Below are 21,590 nucleotides of genomic sequence, written 5' to 3'. Positions count from 1 at the left end.
TCACACATTTACATTTATTTTACATCCTTACCTCCTGCTGCTAGTGGGATCCATCCTCCGCCTCCGGTTCCACCCACAACTACAAAGAAACACGACAGTATTAAAGGTTACGGTAACTGTAGAGCAGAGCACAAAGACAAACACACACACACACTCACACACACACACACACACACACACACACACACACACACACACACACACACACACACACACACACACACACACACACACACACACACACACACACACACACACACACACACACACACACACACACACACACACACACACACACACACACACCTGGAGGTTTCAAAGGTTTGGCTCCAGGCAGAGTTCCCGGTCCAGTCCCAGCGCCGGTACCTGCACCAAAAGGAGCTACAGCGCAGAAAGGAAAAAAAAGTATAATACTCAATTACAAACAATTTAAATCTAATCTGTAAGTGTTAAATGAAACACGAAGGCAGCTCACGTCCATAGCCGCCTCCACCGTAGGGATATCCGCCTCCTGCACCTGGGAAGTTAAAGTGTCAGAAAACTGGATGTGTGAATTCAGAGGATTAAACAGCAGATTCAAATTTATCCATGAATCCATTAAAATGAATACAAAACTTTGTGTTTATTTCTGGCTGCATAAGCTCCAGCTAGATAAGCTATATCTCCTATGGTTTGTTTCATAAATCATTTATGACATGGAAAAAACTGAGTAAACAGCCAGAGTCACTGGGTCTCACCTGATTCTGCTTATGAATATACACACACACATATATGATGTAGGGATGTCACGATTTTAAATTTTCTTGGTACGATTATTGTCAGAGAAATAATCACGGTTACGATTATCACAATTATTATGCATTAATTTATTTCACAACACTATGAATGTGTCAAATCAAATATAGTCAAAATATAACTACATTAGCCTACTCATTGTTTACACAAAATATTTCAAGTATCTATTAATATATGACCAATTATTAACCCCCCAGGGGAAGTGTTTGAAGTAATCAGGTCATAAATTGTCATCAATACCAAATTTAATAATTTTTTGTTTTATTTTGTTGTTTTTTTTAAATACAAATGACACGCTAACATTTAAATTCCTTCCAATTCAATGTTACGTCAGTTAAATGGACCAGTATCTGTGCATTTACCTTTATTTTACCTTTATTCTGCCGATACGGTTCTGACATAATCTTTTTTGGGTTAATTAATTAAACGATTAATTAATTGTGGCGTTTAATACCACGATTAATTGTGAAAACAAGTAATCGTGACATCCCTAATGTATATATATATATATATATATAGCCTACTGTATATGATACAGATTTTTAGATGTTATGATCAGATTTCAGGTTTGTAGATATTTGTGGTTATATTGTTGTTGTGTTATCTTCATAATGTTACTGTAATTGTGCTTTCAGCATTGGCACATATACATACATACATAGTGTACTGTATTACCATTCTTTAATAGGGGCTTCTGCAGATGCTCCTCTGGGGATTCATTCAATATTTCCCCATATGAGTTGGACTCAATGAAATTCAATGAAAACACCTTGGACTTGGTCTCCTGTCCATTACAGGTGAAATAACATAGAACAGCAAAAAAAATGCCCTAAAACTGCAAACCCACTGATGCACAAAACTGATGAGTGTTCAGTCTGTTGGTGGGATAATTGGGTAAAGAAAAGGTCTGATGCAGCTTTTCCGTCATGTATTAACTGCTGCCTTTATCGATTCAAGTCGAGACACTCATTGTCTGGACCTAATGTGCACCGTAAGATAAATACAGACCAGGCTTATAAAAAGTGTATCGATATATGATAACGTCATACAGATGTTTCGATTCTGAAATCACAAAGCTTCATGGAAACAACAGGATCAAGTATTCAGTTGGGTAACTCATATAGTAGTGGTTGCATGTCTAAATAACCATTTTGCATTATCAGCACCTATTTGTATGGATTTATTGTTAACTTTGTGGCAATAGAGGGTATGCGTTTACGTCACGTTGCCCTCGGCAACGCCCCGTTCGATCGGACTGAGTGGCAAAACAAGCGTCCCTCAACATGCTGGCGGATAGCGGTGGACTCATAAACTGTTATATCAAAACAAATTGATGGCCCTAAAAGGCCTTAAAAAGTATTAAATTTATTAGAAAATTCTAAGATGGTCTTAAATATATAATACACAGCATCATAAAATATGTATGCACTTAAACTTTTAGGCTATATGAAATAACAGGGTATGCGCGCGGGGTCTTAAAAAGTCCAAAATGTGAAAATCTAAATTTTAGGTCTTAAAATGTCTTAAATTTGTTGAATTATTGTGTTCAAGTCTTAAATAATTTTAGACAGGTCTTACATTTTCTTATGCCCACCATGGGCGAGCATTTCACTCACATTTGCCCCTAAAAAAAACAAACATGTGTGAACCGGAAAAATCACAAAAAGAAAGAGCACAACCTGCGATTGGTCAAAAACTACAAATCCCACAATTATCTGGCCTCAACAATAACAGTAGTTAGTGTAAGTAAGGGAGAGTGGAGCTGTAGGTGAAAAGAGGAAACAACGCCACGTCTGGTCCTGTTCTATGTTGTTCGTTCACACCGTCACCGTTTATTCGTTACGTCCGCGGTGTAAAAGGCCGTGACGCAAAGACGCGATTAGGCGCGAGACGCGGTATACGCGACTTTTTTTTTTTTGCGACGCTACACGCGATTCTTTTATGGCGACGGGACCTTCGCGTCTTCGTCCTTTTCATCGTGTTTGGTGGGAAGACCCACGAGGGGCTTCCCACCAAACACGAGGAACGCTTTTTTTTCGCTCGAGTTTATACGCGCGACCAAACGCGAGATACGCGAGAAATGCGATTTATCGCTCGTTTTGACTTTGTGTAAATTCGCGTCTTCACGAGCCCGCCCATTTTCACTACAACAACAACATTTCTGCTCTCACCAACCATGGTTGAGGTCACAACGCTGCTGTAGCTGCTCTGGAAGAGTTCCAGCTGATGAGCTACAGAGACTTTAGAGTCTAAAGGAGCAGTGCGTCGCTGTGTCGGACTGTTTGGATTTAATGAAGAAGCTGCACAGAGTCAGGTGAGCAGAAGCTCAGGACAAACACTTCGCTCCGGGACATAATGTAGCTACACCTCACATGTTCTTGTCTTTTACCTCAGGGAGATTAAAGTAGTGTCTGTTTCCACTTTCCCTCCGATCTCGGCAGCTTCCCTCTGCTAGTCTGTGTGTGTGAGGCTAAACTGCGTGCGTGTGTGGTTTGTGTACAAACTGAACACTGCCTCTGATTGGCTTAGCATGAAACCTTACTCTGCCTCAACCAATCATCATCACTTATGCGGTTGTCTCGTCCCTCCCTCCTCCCCCCTCCCCTCACCAAAGGAGAGGAGGAAAAAACAACAACAGTTTAGCAGCTTCTGTGTCTGAGATGAGATGAGCCAAGTCGGAGGACAACGGCTTCAAAGTAGTTTGTAACGCGCCTCATTTAATTGTCGGTAACGGTAACGGCGTTGTAACGGTGGAAATAGTAATTAGTTAGATTACTCGTTACTGAAAAAGATAACGCCGTTTATTTTAACGCCGTTATTCCCATCACTGCCTGTAACACGCAGTGTGACCGCGGTACCTGCAGAGTGACTGACAGGCTGCTGTTACTGTGCAGAGGGACGAGATTACAGCTGTGTCGTCCTGACAGTGACTCCCGACACTAAAACACGAGCTGCTTTTATTCTGAAAAACTCTGACCAGTCAAACTGTAGGATGTGTTAAGAGGACTAATGTATCTGTCTAAACATCATAACTATGACACCTGAAACTGTAAACACAGCTGATCGATCGAAAAAAATGACCGCTCCAGTGAATTTACTTTCCGTCATTGAGAACAGGTTCTTGAATGTAACTCGGTCAAAGTGAGACGTATCCTCAAGATTTTTAGCAGCTCTGTTAGGCCCTGCATGCTTTACATGCTGGCAAAGATAGACATGTCAGACTTGTGTGGGCTCGGAGAAAATCGCTTCGTTACTTGCTCGTTTTTTAACTTTGGCGGCTCTGCCACTCGTCTTTTTGCCACTCAGTGGACGTTCCACAGCGACTTCAGGGTACCGAGACGTCATGTGCATACCCTCTATAGAATGAACAGGATCAAATCAATAAATATTTAATGTATTGTAGATCACAATCAGGAGAGGAAGGAACCAGGTAAAGATAAAGACATTGTGTTAAATTAATCAGAAGAAGATTCAGCAGAATGAGCAGGAGTTTGTTGTCTTAAGGAGTATGTAAATGATTTATTTTCATACCTGGTAGAAATGGTTTAGGTGCTTTGCCACCTGCGCCAGCACCAACACCTGGAAACAGCAGTGTTCAGAGTTATCATGGTGGAGAGACAAGTAACTAGCAGCTGTTATATTTGTCTTTGCCTCCACCATGTGGCCATAAGGATGAATCACACCTCCATGTGTTTTAGTGTAACAGTTTCATAAATCAAAAACCACATACTGTACAGTTCCTAAATCAATGAATGTAAACTGGCCTACCTCCAGGTTGTTGGACGCCAGTTGCAACTAAATGAGAAATGAGAGTTAAAGCCAGTATCTATCATTCCCTACTGCAAATGGGCTAAAAATAAATGCAAATGAGCCAGAAAACAGAAAACATACAATGCAGCAAAGTGAGACATTTCAAACTGTGGGAAAAGAAGCGGAGCTCAGAAACTGTACAGTGTACAATGTGTGTACAACACAACAGGATGGTTTAGTTAGTAGTGACATTTCTTTCTTTTTTTAAAGTATATTTTTTGGGCTTTTTAATACCTTTAATTGATAGCACAGTCGAGAGAGAGACAAGTGAGCTAAACGCCGCCTGTAGTGACATTTCTAACTAAAATACTCGACTATATTCTATGACTTACTGTAGTTTCAACATATAATAATTTGATTGTTATAATAAATCATTCTGATCATTTTTTGTGCTTTCTTTGAAATATGAAAGAAAAAACATGACATGACCAGGTTTCATTTTTATCATCTTAATTTAGATTTCTTACACATAAAAGGCAAAAAAAAAAAAAGAAAAGCGAAAAAAAAAAGTGGGGAAAAAAAGTTAGCTTAGGGCTAATTAATGGCCACAGCTACAAACTGGTTGTTTACACTCACCAGGCTGACCTTGGCCTGTGGGACCAGCTGAAAACACAGGTAGATGTCACATCAATTAACAACCAGCATAAATTATTAATTAATTAATTATTAAACTGACAGATATCATCAGGCATCAATTATTGGATTATTAGACAATAAAAAAACATCACGACTGGTACAAATACAACAGACTATTGTGAACTAATGGCATAATTCGTACAAATGAAAACAATGAAAACAAACTGCTCTTACCACCAGGAAGTGGTCCAACACCTGCTCCACCTGTAACATTAAAACAAAGCTGTTAACGTTGTGTCACATAACGGAATAGCCTACTAAAATGTTGAGATTTCTTTGATGTTATTCAATGTGAGATATTTCTATAACATATTTACCAACACTTGTGCCAGCTGTGAAAAAAAGACACACATTGTTATATTATATTATATTATATTATATTATATTATATTATATTATATTATATGTTGTGAGACAGTAGATTTACAAATTATTGCATCATCATGGTGTAGTATTATTTAAATACAGTCTCATTATGTACTACTCACCACTAGGCTGAATAATTCCACCACCGACTGTAAAAAAGCAGAAAAAAACCCCCCATTAGAGCAGGTTTAAATATACGACAAGATGAAGAGAAGTAGCTGCAAATGTATGCACTTATGTAATATGAACCCACCGCCTGTTTTCACACATCCACCACAAGGGGACGAAATGCAAAAAGGAACAAATAAAGAAAGCCACATTAGTGAAATTGTCTTTCAGTGATTTTGTCTGTATGGCTGGTATTGATACATTCATATTAATAACAATTAAATACATATTTGATTTCAGTGTCAACAATCATTATACTGTACATTCATTTCACATGTTGAGAGATGAGAGGAATTACAAACAAGACATTCCCATCTAAAAATAGACATTTAAAATGACAAGAAAACTGTGTTGAGACAGCAGGCAAACAAGACAACAATCTACCAACAGGCAATGTTCTACAGTAGGGGCTTCGTGCATCATTTAGTATATATAATAATAATAAAAAAAAGTGGATAATTTATCACATTATCATGTGACTTTGATGTAAATGGTTTAAACTCCTGAAATATCACAAAGATCCCCCACTGTAGAACTGTAGAACGACTACTACACTATAGAAAAAGCAGGCATTGATATCATCAAAACTAATCTCTAAGAGAACATCAAAGATATACTGTTATTTTGTCACCACCATCTGAATGTCTTCTCAATGAGTAAATTAGATTTGAAACTACCCAAATAATATCAGCTATGGTATGACAAAACGTAACAAAGCACAGTGAGCTGTTAGTGAAAAGGAAAGTAGCACAAGACAGGTACTGCTGAGAAAAAGAGACAACCTGTGGCCACCACTGACACATGGACAGGCTGAACCACCTCCTCTCTCAGCATCACACAAAGCCTTACTTTTAAGGTTCGTGTCTGAAGCAAAGTAGTCATTATTGAATAAATAATGGAAAAATCATGTGTTAGATTATGTGTCATGCTGAAAGAAGAGACAGACTACAGCCTGTCTTCACTGTCCCAACGGCAGGAGAGTAGCTGTAAAGTGAGTGTAAAACTAAGAACTGGGTTCTACATTTGTTCCAAACAGTATTTGAGAAGAACGATGATTCAATTTCTAGCATATTCTGAGTATATTCCTGTAGATTTAGACAAACAGATGGATATTTGCATGAGTGTTTTGCTGTTTATAACACTGATGTGCAAATGCAAAACACTAGGAATACACAAAACCACTCTTAAGTGTCTCAGAAGTAATTCAATAATCATCACATTCAAAAATACTGAGTGGACTGATTGATATACCACAGATTTGTAACTTCATGGTGAAAGGTTTCATGCAAACAGCAAGTCTTACTGGGCTGCGGGACCTCTGGGGCCTTGCCAGTTGCGGCAATAGGCGCGGACTCTGCCAAAAGACAACAGGTTGCAATTTCATCCACTGAGCTTTGAACAGCCGCAGAGATAGATAGATAGATAGATAGATAGATAGATAGATAGATAGATAGATAGATAGATAGACAGATAGATAGATAGATAGATAGATAGATAGATAGATAGATAGATAGATAGATAGATAGATAGATAGATAGATAGATAGATAGATAGATAGATAGATAGATAGATAGATAGATAGATAGATAGATAGATAGAGACACCAGTGAAGGCTGAAGCTGTCAGGGGCACCTTGATACTGCCACAGCTGGGAGGCTGTAAGCTGGAGGAGGTCAATAGCTGGTAGCACTTAAATTAGAAACAACATGTGAGCTCTGTGGGCAGGAGGTGATGGATAAATGAAGGCACAGTACGAGCGCTGTGGCCCCGAGGTAGAGTGCTATTGCCAAATATAAGTGGAAATGCTGCAGCGGGTTAGCCGTCCGTCTGTTCCTTGAAGTCCTTTTGCTGAAGGAGTCTGATTGACCTTTTCTGGGTTAAAGATAAATAATATACACACAGAACATCCATCCCTAATAAAGGTTACAATCAGAGCTGGTAGATTCAGGCTGCTTGTTAAGAACTGTACTGTAGGTTTTGCCTGTAAAATCCTTCTCCCATACACAGTATAGCTACTGCAAGAACACAGTAAACCGTACCTGGTTGAGGAGTTCCATCAGGAACCAGTTCCTTTCCTGTAGAAGCAATTGATGATGTAAGACAAAAAAGGCTGATTTATGAATATATAAAAACTGTAACCTTATATTTTACCTGGCTTTACGGGAACACCTGTACCGCCTGGTAACGCGATGGCTGAACCGTCTGGACCGACGCCGACACCTGTACCCGGAGTAGCTCCTGGCACAGCAAGTCCCACTCCAGTGACTCCTGCAAGATGCACACACATCAGTACACTGATGTCTCTGTTAAAGTTACAATACGAATGAATAAAACTCCTGTTTAATGTATCTGACTCTTCTCTCTCTATAGACTCTACTGTGGACTTATGGACACCTGACTTGTTGTCTGACCTCTGTGGTTGGCTGTTATTAAGGGGATTGCCTTGGCGATAACAATCCTGATACGGTCTGCTGGTATTTTTATATTTGTCTCATTTGTCCTTTTACTGTCTTATTTGTCTTTTATTGATTGTCTGTCTGATTGATTGTATGCCTGGGAGGTGCCACACAGAACTTCGTTATACAATTGTACAATGACAATAAAGTCTTCTAAGTCTAAGTCTCAAGGCTAGGTGCAGTGACAAGACTTGGGATGGCTAAGTCGAAGGAGGATCTGACTCAGAACTCTTTGCAGAAGAGTTACCTTCACCTTCTGTGGAATAGGAAGACCAGGGATCAAACTATTAGGCTGCTGCTCTCAGGCACAAATGGTATTAGTGGTTGGACGGTCGGTTGGTGAAGACAGAGGACTAGCACGCTGACCCCAGGATAATAAAGAAAAACACGCAGTAGAAATATGGTACAATTGGTGAAATTTGTGACGAAGGTGAAGAGATCTCAAACTCAAGATTACTGGGTTTGCCTCACTGCAAAACAGCAGCTCTGGAGCCACACTCCTTAAAGGCATAGTTCAACATTTTGGCAAACTGGCCCACTGCCATAATCACTATAGTTTTAGGACAATTAAACGTAACGAACCTTCGTTACGTTTAATTGTCGGTGCAAGCTGTTTTTAGAATGGCGGAGCAGAGACTGAGTTGTTTTCGAGGCCAATTCAGAGACTGCTTGACGAAGAACTGTCCCCGATGGGAACGTGCATCAGCGGTGTTGCATGAAATTACCTCTAAAACAACTCTGTCTCGTAACGTTCCGTTATTATCTCATAGCGTGGTGAATGTGCAGGTCACAACTTGTCCACGAGAGCATTTTGGAGTTGTTGGATTGTGAATTTGATGAGTTTGATGAGGGAAACCAAGAAACTCCATTAGCCTCTGTAGTGTAGCTCTGAGAACCTCTGCGCCTCTGCTCCGCTGTTCTAAAAATAGCTTGCACCGACAATTAAAGGTAACGAACCTACTCCTAAAACTATAGGGATTATGGCAATGGGCCAATTTGCCAAAATGTTGAACTATCCCTTTAACAGGGTTTGCACAGTTTGTGATTCTCACTGATAGAACCTCGCGGTGCGGGGAGAGGTCTTTGCTTTTTACAGATGTTGCAGTTCTGGCTTGTTTAAGGCCATGTGTGTCTTTGATGTCAAGTGTGTAAGTGGTCTGGAAAAGGGTCAACAGATGCAAGAAATGGTTGATTGCTCTCTTTAGGTTGAGTCACCACCACAGGCAAAGGAGTTGAAGAACCCTGTGGTCTTGTTCTCTCTCTAATGAAGATAAGATGAAGCATGAGGTCGACAGGCAGCTGCAGAGGGAGGGAGCCTGGCAGGACCACTAAGCTTTGGATTTACCAGTCAGTCTGTATTTCCTCAGCCACGGGCAGGGGTTTTGGGAAACGACCAAAACAATGAGATCACAAATCCAGGCTGTTGAGGAAAACTCACAAGAAAATGTATCTGCATCTGCACGTGTTGTATTTGACTGTGAATTTCACTCACCGTATTTGGCTGCCTTAGCACCAGCACCGCCTCCGACTCCTGCCCCTGCAAGTCCTCCAGCTCCGACTCCTGCACCAGCTCCCAGCCCGGCACCAGGTACTACTCCTGCTCCAGCTCCTAACCCTGCACCTAATTCATGGAAAAGGAGAGGATTGTTAGCCTGACAAGCCAGACTATATCATTAACATGTCTAGTCTGGCAACGACCGGTAGACCTCGGCTCAATCCAGGGGGCGGGATGAAGGCTGTCTTTCAAACTGCCTCTGCACGCAATAGGGTAGTGCTACAACCAATCAGAGCAAAGAGCAGGATGACGGAGCAAGCTGGTAGATTAAACTTTTCCCATATCCCGTCGGCAAAACACCAAATACATCCTTCCTCGAAATGAATGACTTCAGTGCAGTTTCTTGCTCAACTTTTAAAGAAAATGACAAGTTTAATTCTTTCAAAGTTGATGCCAACGCCGATTCAAACGATTCCTTTGCCAAAGCCATCTTCTTGTCATGTTTTTCACTGTCGCAAGTATGTCGTCATCTCGTTAAGCTGCCCAACGACTCTCTAAACAGATAGAGCGCTGTGATTGGTCAACACAAACGGTGTTCGAGACTCAAAAAGTTCCTATGGCTCGTTTCTAGACCCACCTACGGAGCAAATATATACGTATGCTGCTGATAGGGTGCTTCTAGATTTCTAGGCTAGAGGATTGCAGCATCAGTTGAAAAAAACAAAAAAAACCGACAATAATAAGACCTAGAAAATTTCCTCTAGGAAATTTTGATAGGGCCACGGGAGCTACTGCCGGGCATACCATCTCTGTCAACATGGGAATCAAACCCACAACCTTAAGGTCAAGACAGAGCTGATCAGACAGACTGAGCACTGATATGGAGGAGCTGTAATCACAGTCAGTCACCTGTGTGTGAGTGTGTGGTAAGGAAGTGTGCGCGCATGTGTGTGCGTTTGTGTGTGCATGCATACTTACGTGTGTGGTAGAGGAGTGCGCGCATACACGTGCACATGTGTGTGTGGTTGTGTTTGACAGAGACTGTCAGTAGATGAACTGTGGCTCTGGCCTGAGGCTCAGAGGTAGATAGATAGATAGATAGATAGATAGATAGATAGATAGATAGATAGATAGATAGATAGATAGATAGATAGATAGATAGATAGATAGATAGATAGATAGATAGATAGATAAAGTCTGAGAACTGTATGAAACGTGTTTGTGTCAGTTTGGCACAATCTGATCTGAGAACAGCTTCAAGAACTGCCAGAGGCTCTGTGTGTGTGTGTGTGTGTGTGTGTGTGTGTGTGTGTGTGTGTGTGTGTGTGTGTGTGTGTGTGTGTGTGTGTGTGTGTGTGTGACTGCGTGCTGTATCAGTCTGATTTAGCATGTGTGTGTGTGTGAGGGGTGATGTTTATAAATATGTTAACAAGCGCCAGGTGGATTGTTTTTAAATCTTAACGAGCTCTGGCCTGAGGCTCAGAGGTTACCACGGTAACTTGAAGCGGTTGCCAATGACGATGGCCCCCCCCCAGGCAGAGGCAGACAGAAACGTAGAGAGAAAAAGAGTGATTTTCTGCCTCTGCACTGGTCTCACATTTAGGCTTACTGTGACAAAACGGTAACGCCTATCAGAAAAAAACACAGACCATCATCGCTGTAAGGACTTCCTGAACAATTTGGTGTGATTTTGGTGTTTCTTCAGTAAATATTTTGTAGACACTTGCAAATTTAAAACAGGGGTCCGTTCTGCTTCTGCTTCTGCCCCTGCCAGACCCTGCAGCTATTTCATAGCAGTAGGGGCCAGTGCTCGGTGCGATTGCCCCGTGGCCCTAATAATACAGAGAATATATAGACAAAATGTCACAGAGTATATGTTTGCATCCCGTTTCCTTATCTATCTGTCCTAATCCTGCACTGGACCCTTGCCCTACTGAAACAACCTGAATGAAATTTACCCATATACCCTAACCACTGCTGCTAAATATTTTAATTTCTAGTCTCCACGACATTAACATCTTCATTTTAGAGTGCATGGTCCAGAAAGTATAACAACTATGAATGTGACTGTTCAAATTAGTCAAAAATGTAGAAAAATCAAAATCGTCTTACCATACTTAGGAGGTTTGACTCCAGCACCAGCTCCATAACCTGTCAGGGAACAACAAAAAATCTTTAAATTTATCAGATCGCATCATATTGAACATAATCATCATAATCATAATTGAAAGAGCGGAGACACTTGAATCGAACAAACTGTTTTTGTCTGCACACATTCAGCAATTTAAGATCTTACCACCGTAGCCACCCACACCAGGTAAAACCTGACCAACTCCTGCTGGAACTCCTCCTTGACCGGCCCCTGGGACTCCTGTTGGGGAGAATACAGATGAAAAAAAGATCTTAAAACTAATGATTTGAACTTCTTTTTTTTTTCTTTTTTAAGTTAGAAGTACGTTTCACATGAAAATCTGTGCACAAATCAGCGCAGCATCAGGTTACATACTGTACATGGGCTATTGATCACTACACTATATGATATAGTTCATCACAATCTTACCGTATTTAGGGGGTTTGGCACCAGCTGCTAAAGCTGCAACACAACACGTCCAGAAAAGGTTAGTTAAAAAAAGATGTTAAAAAAATCCTTCACTACTCATGTTGGTGGAAAAGTCTGTGGGGAACACTTACATCCATATCCGGGTAAATATGGGACTCCTCCGGGAACTCCTCCAGGAACTCCTCCTGCTCCAGCACCACCACCTGGAATTACTCCTGCACCACCTTGACCTTTAATGTGAAAAGTCATCATAGTCATATACATTCATTTGAAACACTATGTGCAACTAATGTCATATTCATTTCTATCGTCATCTCCAGAGTTTTAACTGTAGCTACCATATTTAGCAGCTTTAGCAGCAGCAGCAGCGGCAGCAGCAGCAGGGTATCCTCCTGCTCCCAGTCCTGCTCCAACACCACCGCCTGGAAATAATCCTGCACCACCTTGACCTTAAATGTGAAAAGTCATCATATAATCATGTACATTCACTCGAAACACTGTGTGCAACTAATGTGATATTAATTTCTATCGTCATCTCCAGAGTTTTAACTGTAGCTACCATATTTAGCAGCTTTAGCAGCAGCAGCGGCAGCAGCAGGGTATCCTCCTGCTCCCAGTCCTCCTGCTCCAGCACCACCGCCTGGAAATAATCCTGCACCACCTTGACCTTTAATGTGAAAAGTCATCATATAATCATGTACATTCACTTGAAACACTGTGTGCAACTAATGTGATATTAATTTCTATCGTCATATCCAGAGTTTTAACTGTAGCTACCGTATTTAGCAGCTTTAGCAGCAGCGGCAGCAGCAGGGTATCCTCCTGCTCCCAGTCCTCCTGCTCCCAGTCCTCCTGCCCCAACACCACCGCCTGGAATTAGTCCTGCACCACCTTGACCTTTAATGTGAAAATCCATCAGTCATATACATTCACTCAAAACGCAACTAATGTGATATTAATTTCTATCATCATATCCAGAGTTTGTGTATGATGTTTTTTTAATGTATTTTTTAATGTATGATTTGTCTTGTATGACATGTGTTGAGTGGGAATGTGGGGATTGTGGAGCTGCTGGACAATAAAGGTCTTTTAGGGGTAAGTTAAGTTTTAACTAGCTACCATATTTAGCAGCTTTAGCAGCAGCAGCGGCAGCAGCAGGGTATCCTCCTGCTCCCAGCCCTCCTGCTCCATATCCTCCTGCTCCAGCACCACCGCCTGGAATTAGTCCTGCACCACCTTGACCTTTAATGTGAAAAGTCATCATCGTCATATACATTCACTCAAAACACTGTGTGCAACTAATGTGATATTCATTTCATATCCAGAGTTTGTGTATGATGTTTTTTTAAATGTATTTTTTAATGTATGATTTGACATGTGTTGAGTGGGAATGTGGGGATTGTGAAGCTGCTGTGCAGCACAAATTTCCGTAAGGACAATAAAGGTATTTTAAGTTTAAGTTACGTTTTTTTTTTTTAAGTTAAGTTTTAACTGTAGTTACCATATTTAGCAGCTTTAGCAGCAGCAGCAGCAGCAGGGTATCCTCCTGCTCCCAGTCCTCCTGCTCCCAGTCCTCCTGCTCCAGCACCACCACCTGGAATTAGTCCTGCACCACCTTGACCTTTAATGTGAAAATCCATCAGTCATATAGCTACAGTACAGTCACTCAAAACACTGTGTGCAACTAATGTGATATTCATTTCTATCGTCATCTCCAGAGTTTGTGTATGACGTTTTTTTAATGTATGATTTGTCTTGTATGACATGTGTTGAGTGGGAATGTGGGGATTGTGGAATTTCCGTAAGGACAATAAAGGTCTTTTAAGTAGGGATGTCCCGATCCGATCACGTGATCGGAAATCGGGGTCGATCACGTGGTTTCAGACTCGATCGGAATCGGACGTTACATCCCGATCAGGAATCGGATATATTACATATCTACATGTCAGGGTTTTCCTATCTGTCTAAAGCGAAGACGGGCCGCAAGGGGGGGCGTATTATTGTGAGATTGTGATATTGTTACATCCCTAGTAGAGCACAAAGAACAGAAAAATAGTGGGATGATACACTTGATCTACATTAAAAACTTTACTGCATTGCCAAAGTATCGGATCGGGACTCGGTATCGGCAGATACTCAAAATCAAATGACTCGGACTCGGACTCGGGGGCAAAAGAATGTGATCGGGACATCCCTACTTTTAAGTTTAAAGGGACAATGAGGAGTTCTGGAAAAGCGAAGCGTTTTCACACTACATTTATGAGCCTCCGCGCGCACCGTAGAATTCTTCGACCGGTGCAAGACAGACTCATGTTTTCATTCATCAAGAATTAAAGTCAGAGGGTCAAAGAGGTTCAGTTACTGTCGTAGTTCCCACCATAAACGGCAATACGGCGGCGTTATTCTCATGAGCGTCCGCGAAACCGAAAGTAAGGAAACGCTGGTCGGCTCGACCAGCATTTCTACCATTAATTAAAATAACAAAATAACAATAGAGACAAAATGATATATTTATCGAAAATGGAGCCATTAACAAGTGTGGGTAGCGTAGATTCATCCACATTAACGTGAGACTTTTTTATAACCAAATAGAAACTCCTCGTTGTCCCTTTAAGTTAAGTTAAGTTTAAGTTAAGTTTTTTTTTTTTTTAAGTTAAGTTTTAACTGTAGCTACCATATTTAGCAGCTTTAGCAACAGCAGCGGCGGCAGCAGGGTATCCTCCTGCTCCCAGTCCTCCTGCTCCCAGTCCTGCTCCAGCACCACCACCTGGAATTAGTCCTGCACCACCTTGACCTGTGTGAAAATCCATCAGTCATATACATTCACTTGAAACACTGTGTGCAACTAATGTGATATTCATTTCTATCGTCATCTCCAGAGTTTTAACTGTAGCTACCATATTTAGCAGCTTTAGCAGCGGCAGCAGCAGCAGCAGGGTATCCTCCTGCTCCCAATCCTCCTGCTCCATATCCTCCTGCCCCCAGTCCTCCTGCTCCATATCCTCCTGCACCAAGTCCTCCTGCACCAAGTCCTCCTGCTCCCAGTCCTCCTTGTCCTGTAATGGCACATTTATTTAAATTTAAAGCTGATGATAACATTCAAAATGGTATATTCTGCTGGTAATTAAATTCATAGTATTATAGTTCTGTTTTCCCCTGTGCAGATTGACATATGGGCCTTGCCGATGTAGTAACCTCCACCATGTACATAGTTTCCATTCTACTGGCTTGGAATTTAATATAAGTGCTATCAAGTCAACTAACTATTAATTGTGATTTTAACCTCTCTGTATTAAATCATTCCTCATTCATGTTTTGGTATTCCCTGCACCACATATCACTGGACTCTGCTGTTAAGAATCCAGATCCACATGACAAGTTTTGAGATTCGATAACAATAACTCATTATCACCATATTTAGCTGCTTTGGCGGCGGCGGCAGCAGCTGCAGGGTATCCTCCACCTCCGAGTCCTGTTCCTCCCAGTCCCCCCAGACCTCCGAGTCCTCCCAGTCCTCCTGCTCCTCCTGCTCCTGTGGAAAACAAGCGCGTGTGTTTGAAAGTTCATGCATTGCACTGTCTGTGACCATTTACCTCCCAAACTTCGGCACGTATCACTGGGCTCTGCTGCTGAGAATCCAGATCCACTCACACAAGTACGGTGCTACATTATTACCATATTTAGCTGCCTTGGCGGCGGCGGCAGCAGCGGCGGCGGCGGCGGGGTATCCTCCACCTCCCAGTCCTCCAAAACCCCCGAGTCCTGCTGTTCCTCCTGGTACCCTTGCTCCTGTGGGACCACAAGCTCGACCAATAAGTTAATTCTTGGCAGTTTTTGCCTTTTACAGTCAGCGGTAGACAGAAAGATAGGAAACAGAAAGAAGGTCTCCAGCTATAATCAAACAGTGGAGGTCATGGTTCCAGGGCAAATGCTATAATTATTCAGTTATCAAACCAGACATTGTCCAAAATAAAGTGTAATAAAGTGATCTTGTTTATTAATAATGTCTCCAAGAATGTAGACTGAGAGCTACAGTAATGGTATTCAAATAGATTAGTAAGAAAAAAATTGAGGTTGTGCCATAAAACAAAAAAATATATAAAATGTAAGTTTCTTGAGCACACATGTGGTGGTGGCAGGGACATGTCACACAAGCTTAGGTCAGTTGGACTATTCCCATTGTCCAAAACAAACATTTGAATAATCTATAAATAAACACAAAACAATTCAACATGATTTAAATCCCCTACAAAATGACCATACAGTACCATATTTGGCAGCTTTGGCAGCAGGGGAGTAACCTCCAGGTCCTACTTGTCCTCCTGGTAGGACTTGTCCTCCAGCTCCAAGTTGTCCCCCTGCCCCGACTTGTCCTCCTAAACCTGGGAGGGAGATCGGAGACAAACCATAATTATCCATAGGGAGGCATAATTATACCTAACACTCTTTAATAAGATAATTAACCTTGCAACACCACATAATGTTGAGCTGGAAAAAGTGAATATGATAATTCCATTTATTTATATTCCATACCATATTTAGCAGCTTTAGCAGCAGGAGAGTATCCTCCTGGTCCTACTTGACCTCCTGGTCCAACTCCCCCGGCCCCTAGTTGACCTCCGGCCCCTAGTTGACCTCCTGCACCTAGTTGACCTCCTAACCCTGGGGGCCGGGGAGCAAGAAACCATAATTAACACTTAAAATAGGTATTTTTGCACTTCTGAAACACGTGTATGCACACATTTTAGAGCTCATCACATAAAAATAATGAGTGGACTTAGAAAAAAAAGTGCATATGATATTATTTCCATTTATATTCCATACCATATTTGGCAGCTTTGGCAGCCGGGGAATATCCTCCTGGTCCTACTTGACCTCCTGGTCCAACTCCTCCTGCCCCTAGTTGACCTCCTGTGCCGAGTTGACCTCCTAACCCTGAGAGAGGGGGGGGGGGGGCATGATTATAGACAATATTTAGTCCACACTGAATACATACTTTGTACATTTTTGTATTTGTGTATGATAAATGTATGCACTGTACCATATTTAGCAGCTTTGGCTGCTGGTGAGTATCCACCAGCCCCTGGTACTCCAAGGGGTGCACCACCTGGTAGCCCACCAGGTACCCCACCTGGTACTCCTCCTGGTACTCCTCCTGGTACTCCCCCTGGAACTCCTCCTGGTACTCCTCCTGGTAGACCTGTGAGACAATACAGTCAACACACACAATGTAAGGTAACATTAAGTACTATGTCTATATAAATAGACATGTTCTATATGTTGAGTGAATAGATAATGTGTAAAACGAAGTGTGAGGATATGATTCTAAACATGTTTCCATTATATGGAAGTTCTCACCATATTTAGCAGCCTTAGACGCAGCTCCATATCCTAAGGTAAAGTATATAAAGTTAGAGAATCGTATCACATACCATTTTTACAACTCAAGTACATAGAAAGCAGAATGGCAACTAAAAAAACCCCCAATAATTTACTTTTTTTAGTACAGACTTCAGACTTTTGTGCTTTTTGCATCTTAATTTTGCTGAATATTATACCTCCTGGCACCTGCCCTGGATACAGGCCACCGACTCCACCGACTCCACCGACTCCACCAACTCCACCGACACCGCCAGCACCACCCAAACCTTGGCCTAGAGAGCACAGTTACGAGGTAGGTACAAATACACTCAGTATAGTTACACAACACAAAAGGTCATTAGGAAAACAAAGCAACGATAGGAAAGCATCGTCTTGGTAATGAATGTGGTACACTACCATATTTTGCAGCTTTAGCCTGAGCAGGTGAGAGGCCCCCGAGCCCCATCCCTGTGGAAAAGGAAATACATCAGGCATTTGTCTAATGTTTAACCTTTTCTACAACTCTTATTCATACAGTATCAGGGACATTTGCAGCACTAACACACACCAGTTCCAACAGGATATCCAGGTATCGAACCAGGACCAGCTTTACCTCCTGGCAGTCCAGTTCCACCACCACCAAAGCCACCATAACCTGAAATATTGTAATGAGACCTCTGCATTTCAAGTCATCCCACAGTTTGACCGAATCTTTGCAAAGTGCAAACAAATATACTGTAAGTACCATAGGGAAGTTTGCCACCTCCAGGTTTTGCTCCATAGGCACCTGAAGAAAAAAACATGATAACAATGAGGAGGAAGTGCAACAACTAAGTTTATAACATGTCAAACATTCATTATTTAAGAGAATCCTCATACTTTAATCCATTCACTTGACTTGACCTAGTCCATGTTTCTTTGAACTGCATGAAAACAACTTTTTTTTTTAAACAAGTAGCATTGCAACAAGAGCATTAATTTTCAGTTTGTTTGTGAACAGCTGTTGAAGTTTGGTGCATTTTATTTGTTTGAACTACAGGTGCTACAGTACTTTCATCTGTAGCACCTGCTACAGTAGCAGGTGTCCATTGGTTATCAGGTCATAAGGACGGTCACGTGATAATGTGACTTCCACATAACGGTAAAGTTAGTCTGGATTCAGATCTCACCTTGCACTTTGGGTGATTTGAGGGGGTATCCATGGAAAACTCCTGGCTGCATCGGTCCACCATACCCACCACGTCCTCCTGTGTCAGAGGATACTCATTTAGACCTTGATCAGCTGTAATGCAGTACAACACAGAGCTATTTGTTTGTAATAAAGCAATAATCAAAAATGAAGTCACCTGCTCCTGGACCTCCTTGTCCTCCACCTCCGACTGCAAGAGAAACATCACAGCGTCCAATCAGACACATCATGATCTACTTTTTTACATCATTTTTTCATTTATCTTTTGTTTTTAAGCGTTTCACTGAGGATATCTAGAATATTTCCTGTTGAGGAATTGTTTTGTAGAGTGTACTGTGTCATCATAGAACTGCTATTTTTCCCATAATAAGGCCTGAAAACTTACTTGACTTTGGATTCAGGCCAGTGCCCGTGGCCACTCCAGGCAGAACTCCACGTCCACCGAACCCTGACGGAGCGATAAGAGAGCAGAAAACCAGCACATTGAACAGCACTTGTTTTCAACACTGACTAATAGGGGAGACCGGGGACAGTAGCAACAGGGGATGGTTGCAACATGTCATTTGTCTCCAATCAGGAACAAGCTAGAGTGATGATACTCACACTGCACATGCTTAGTTGGATTCCCCCCCTTGCAGAGAAAAATCAGCTGAATTCAAAAGATGCTCCAGGATTTACTATTGCAAAAAAACTGTTTTTGAGGTATGAAAGTATTTTTTTCTTGAGCTTTGTTTTTGTTAAAACTGTTGTCAATCTTTTTGTGATTCTGCTCAAACTTATATGGTTTAAAGGAGTGATATGTTAACTTTAAGATTATATGATTAGCATGTATCAAGAGCACTTTGTTTAGCTAGCACATGGGGTTTAATCATGGCTGACCGGACGGGGACAGTTAAAAACAGACCACAAAACAGTATTTTGACATTAATTTTTTTTTTACTGTTGTATTGCTAATATTAAAATGATGAGAGAATAAATGACAATGGCAATATAAAAGTTATTCCCTCACAAATTGTTCCATTCATCCTATGTCACTGAAAGTCTTTTTTTTCTCCAATTTGAATATTTGACATCTGCACATACAATAAGGCCTCCTAATCTAGACAAATCTATACTGTAATTGCCATCTGATCAAAGCTGATGAATAAATAACACTATAGAATTTACATTTTTGATAATAATCCTTTTACTAGACATGAAATATATTGTATTTGTAACATGTTGCAACTGTCCCCGGGCACGGGGTCAGTTGCAACATCTGACTCCTTACACTCAAATGCAAATTGTGAAGAATGTGGATTCTGTAATCATCTTTAATTGTGTTGGCTATTAACAGACAAATGTAAGTTTATTGTATAAAAATTTGGTTTGTCTAATCCAAACCGTCTCTGAGTAAGAGAGCCAAATGCAAAAAGTGTTGCAACTGTCTCCGGTCTCCCCTACTGCATGAGGTTAATCAATGAGAGAGACACACACCTTTTCCTGGCACCAGTCCACCTTGGTAAAGTCCGGGCACACCCACACCTGCCACAGCCACATGAGAGAGGACATTACTGCGCTTCTGCATCCACATTCAGATACATTTAAAAGGATTTGGCATAAATAAGCAGCAATAACACAATGATGACCAGGACAATGACACGCTTGTCAGTCATTCTAACAGAACAACCATCACAATACGGTCGCAGCAGTGAAGCCAGACAGGAGGATACAGTAAAGTGGGGACGATGCTGCTGGCAGCTTACAAGGCTGGTTATTTATTGGCTTTTTCATGCAACTATTGATTGCACCTGCAGATGTTTTATTGTGTTTGGCTTCAACTCTAGAAATAAAGTAGTTCTGTTGTGAATTTTTATTTCAGCAGGAAAGTAGTTACATTTGTACAGAACGGGCCAATTTCTTAAGAGCTAGGTGTATTTTAAGAAATCTTAGGTTTGCTCTTTCTGTTATATTCATCTACTGAAGAGACATTGCAACGTGCTGGAAGATGCATTTAAGTTTAAAGTTTGCACATATTTTTATTTAAAGGTTGTTTTTTCCCCTTGTTTCTGCCTTTCTTTAAATGCAATACAATCTAAACATCTAATCACATCAACAACATAGCTGCAATGTGAAAACCTGAGTATACGAATACACATAAAGCTTATTTAGCTAATCTCACATTGTTTTTTATTGTTGGTCCTCAAAAAAGAAGACCCCGGTTTGGTCAAACGGTCTTAAATTACAAATCTTTTATTTATTTTTTTTTGCAGTGGTGCTGAACACCTGCCATGTGCAAATGAAAATGAACTTGATGTGTCTCTGCTGCCTTGTGAACAACGTCCTGTCTGCCTTTAGCTTTATGAGTTTATTGTTGAGTCTACAAAACCTGGCACTTTGGCAGCTTTCTTTCCAGCACCAGCACCCGCCCCTCCTGGAAGGCCTGTTTGAGGAATAACAGGTACTGAAGAGAGAGAAAAAAAAGAAAAAAGATAAAATGTTACTTGGCCCGTTGAGGGAGCATGACAAATATACAGTGTGAAAAACATTGCCCATGTCTTTCACGTCCAGGTGCCGAGTCCAAACAACTGAAAGTGTAATTCCAGCCTCCCAGGGACACTGTTAACAGCTCTCTCTAAAACTGTTACTTTATTACATTAGGAAAAGTACTATGTTTGGAGCCCGGATTTGGCTCCGGATCAGGTATATCATTTCCACTTTACCTGATGAAGAGCCAGTTTGGGCTCAAATTGTTGTACTTGGGACGCACAAATC

General features: G+C 41.2%; 1 protein-coding gene across 1 annotated transcript in view; it reads right to left on the bottom strand.

The window, feature by feature from the left end:
* Positions 1-21,590, bottom strand: part of elna (elastin a) — a 61,140-nt gene that overhangs the window by 9,851 nt on the left and 29,699 nt on the right. The window contains exons 10-48 of the mRNA XM_083984802.1: positions 21,205-21,279; positions 20,313-20,360; positions 19,222-19,284; positions 18,994-19,026; positions 18,817-18,894; positions 18,393-18,434; positions 18,216-18,302; positions 18,065-18,115; positions 17,845-17,940; positions 17,645-17,677; positions 17,328-17,486; positions 17,111-17,221; positions 16,820-16,948; positions 16,555-16,668; positions 15,962-16,075; positions 15,699-15,818; positions 15,184-15,342; positions 14,961-15,080; positions 13,788-13,907; positions 13,406-13,528; positions 13,064-13,183; positions 12,846-12,953; positions 12,625-12,735; positions 12,418-12,516; positions 12,287-12,319; positions 12,023-12,097; positions 11,839-11,877; positions 9,724-9,852; positions 7,927-8,043; positions 7,815-7,850; positions 5,730-5,756; positions 5,559-5,573; positions 5,416-5,445; positions 5,182-5,208; positions 4,564-4,590; positions 4,327-4,374; positions 476-517; positions 307-381; positions 32-79 (exon numbers count right to left, since the gene is read on the bottom strand). Coding sequence (XP_083840928.1) covers positions 32-79; positions 307-381; positions 476-517; positions 4,327-4,374; positions 4,564-4,590; positions 5,182-5,208; positions 5,416-5,445; positions 5,559-5,573; positions 5,730-5,756; positions 7,815-7,850; positions 7,927-8,043; positions 9,724-9,852; positions 11,839-11,877; positions 12,023-12,097; positions 12,287-12,319; positions 12,418-12,516; positions 12,625-12,735; positions 12,846-12,953; positions 13,064-13,183; positions 13,406-13,528; positions 13,788-13,907; positions 14,961-15,080; positions 15,184-15,342; positions 15,699-15,818; positions 15,962-16,075; positions 16,555-16,668; positions 16,820-16,948; positions 17,111-17,221; positions 17,328-17,486; positions 17,645-17,677; positions 17,845-17,940; positions 18,065-18,115; positions 18,216-18,302; positions 18,393-18,434; positions 18,817-18,894; positions 18,994-19,026; positions 19,222-19,284; positions 20,313-20,360; positions 21,205-21,279 — 3,081 coding nt within the window. The remainder of the gene's footprint in view (positions 1-31; positions 80-306; positions 382-475; positions 518-4,326; positions 4,375-4,563; positions 4,591-5,181; positions 5,209-5,415; positions 5,446-5,558; positions 5,574-5,729; positions 5,757-7,814; positions 7,851-7,926; positions 8,044-9,723; positions 9,853-11,838; positions 11,878-12,022; positions 12,098-12,286; positions 12,320-12,417; positions 12,517-12,624; positions 12,736-12,845; positions 12,954-13,063; positions 13,184-13,405; positions 13,529-13,787; positions 13,908-14,960; positions 15,081-15,183; positions 15,343-15,698; positions 15,819-15,961; positions 16,076-16,554; positions 16,669-16,819; positions 16,949-17,110; positions 17,222-17,327; positions 17,487-17,644; positions 17,678-17,844; positions 17,941-18,064; positions 18,116-18,215; positions 18,303-18,392; positions 18,435-18,816; positions 18,895-18,993; positions 19,027-19,221; positions 19,285-20,312; positions 20,361-21,204; positions 21,280-21,590) is intronic.

This window comes from Trachurus trachurus, assembly GCF_905171665.1.
Source record: "Trachurus trachurus genome assembly, chromosome: 13".
NCBI classification, from domain to species: Eukaryota; Metazoa; Chordata; class Actinopteri; order Carangiformes; family Carangidae; genus Trachurus; species Trachurus trachurus.
Note: the sequence above shows the minus strand (reverse complement) of the source record. Positions and strands in the feature narration are given on the sequence as shown.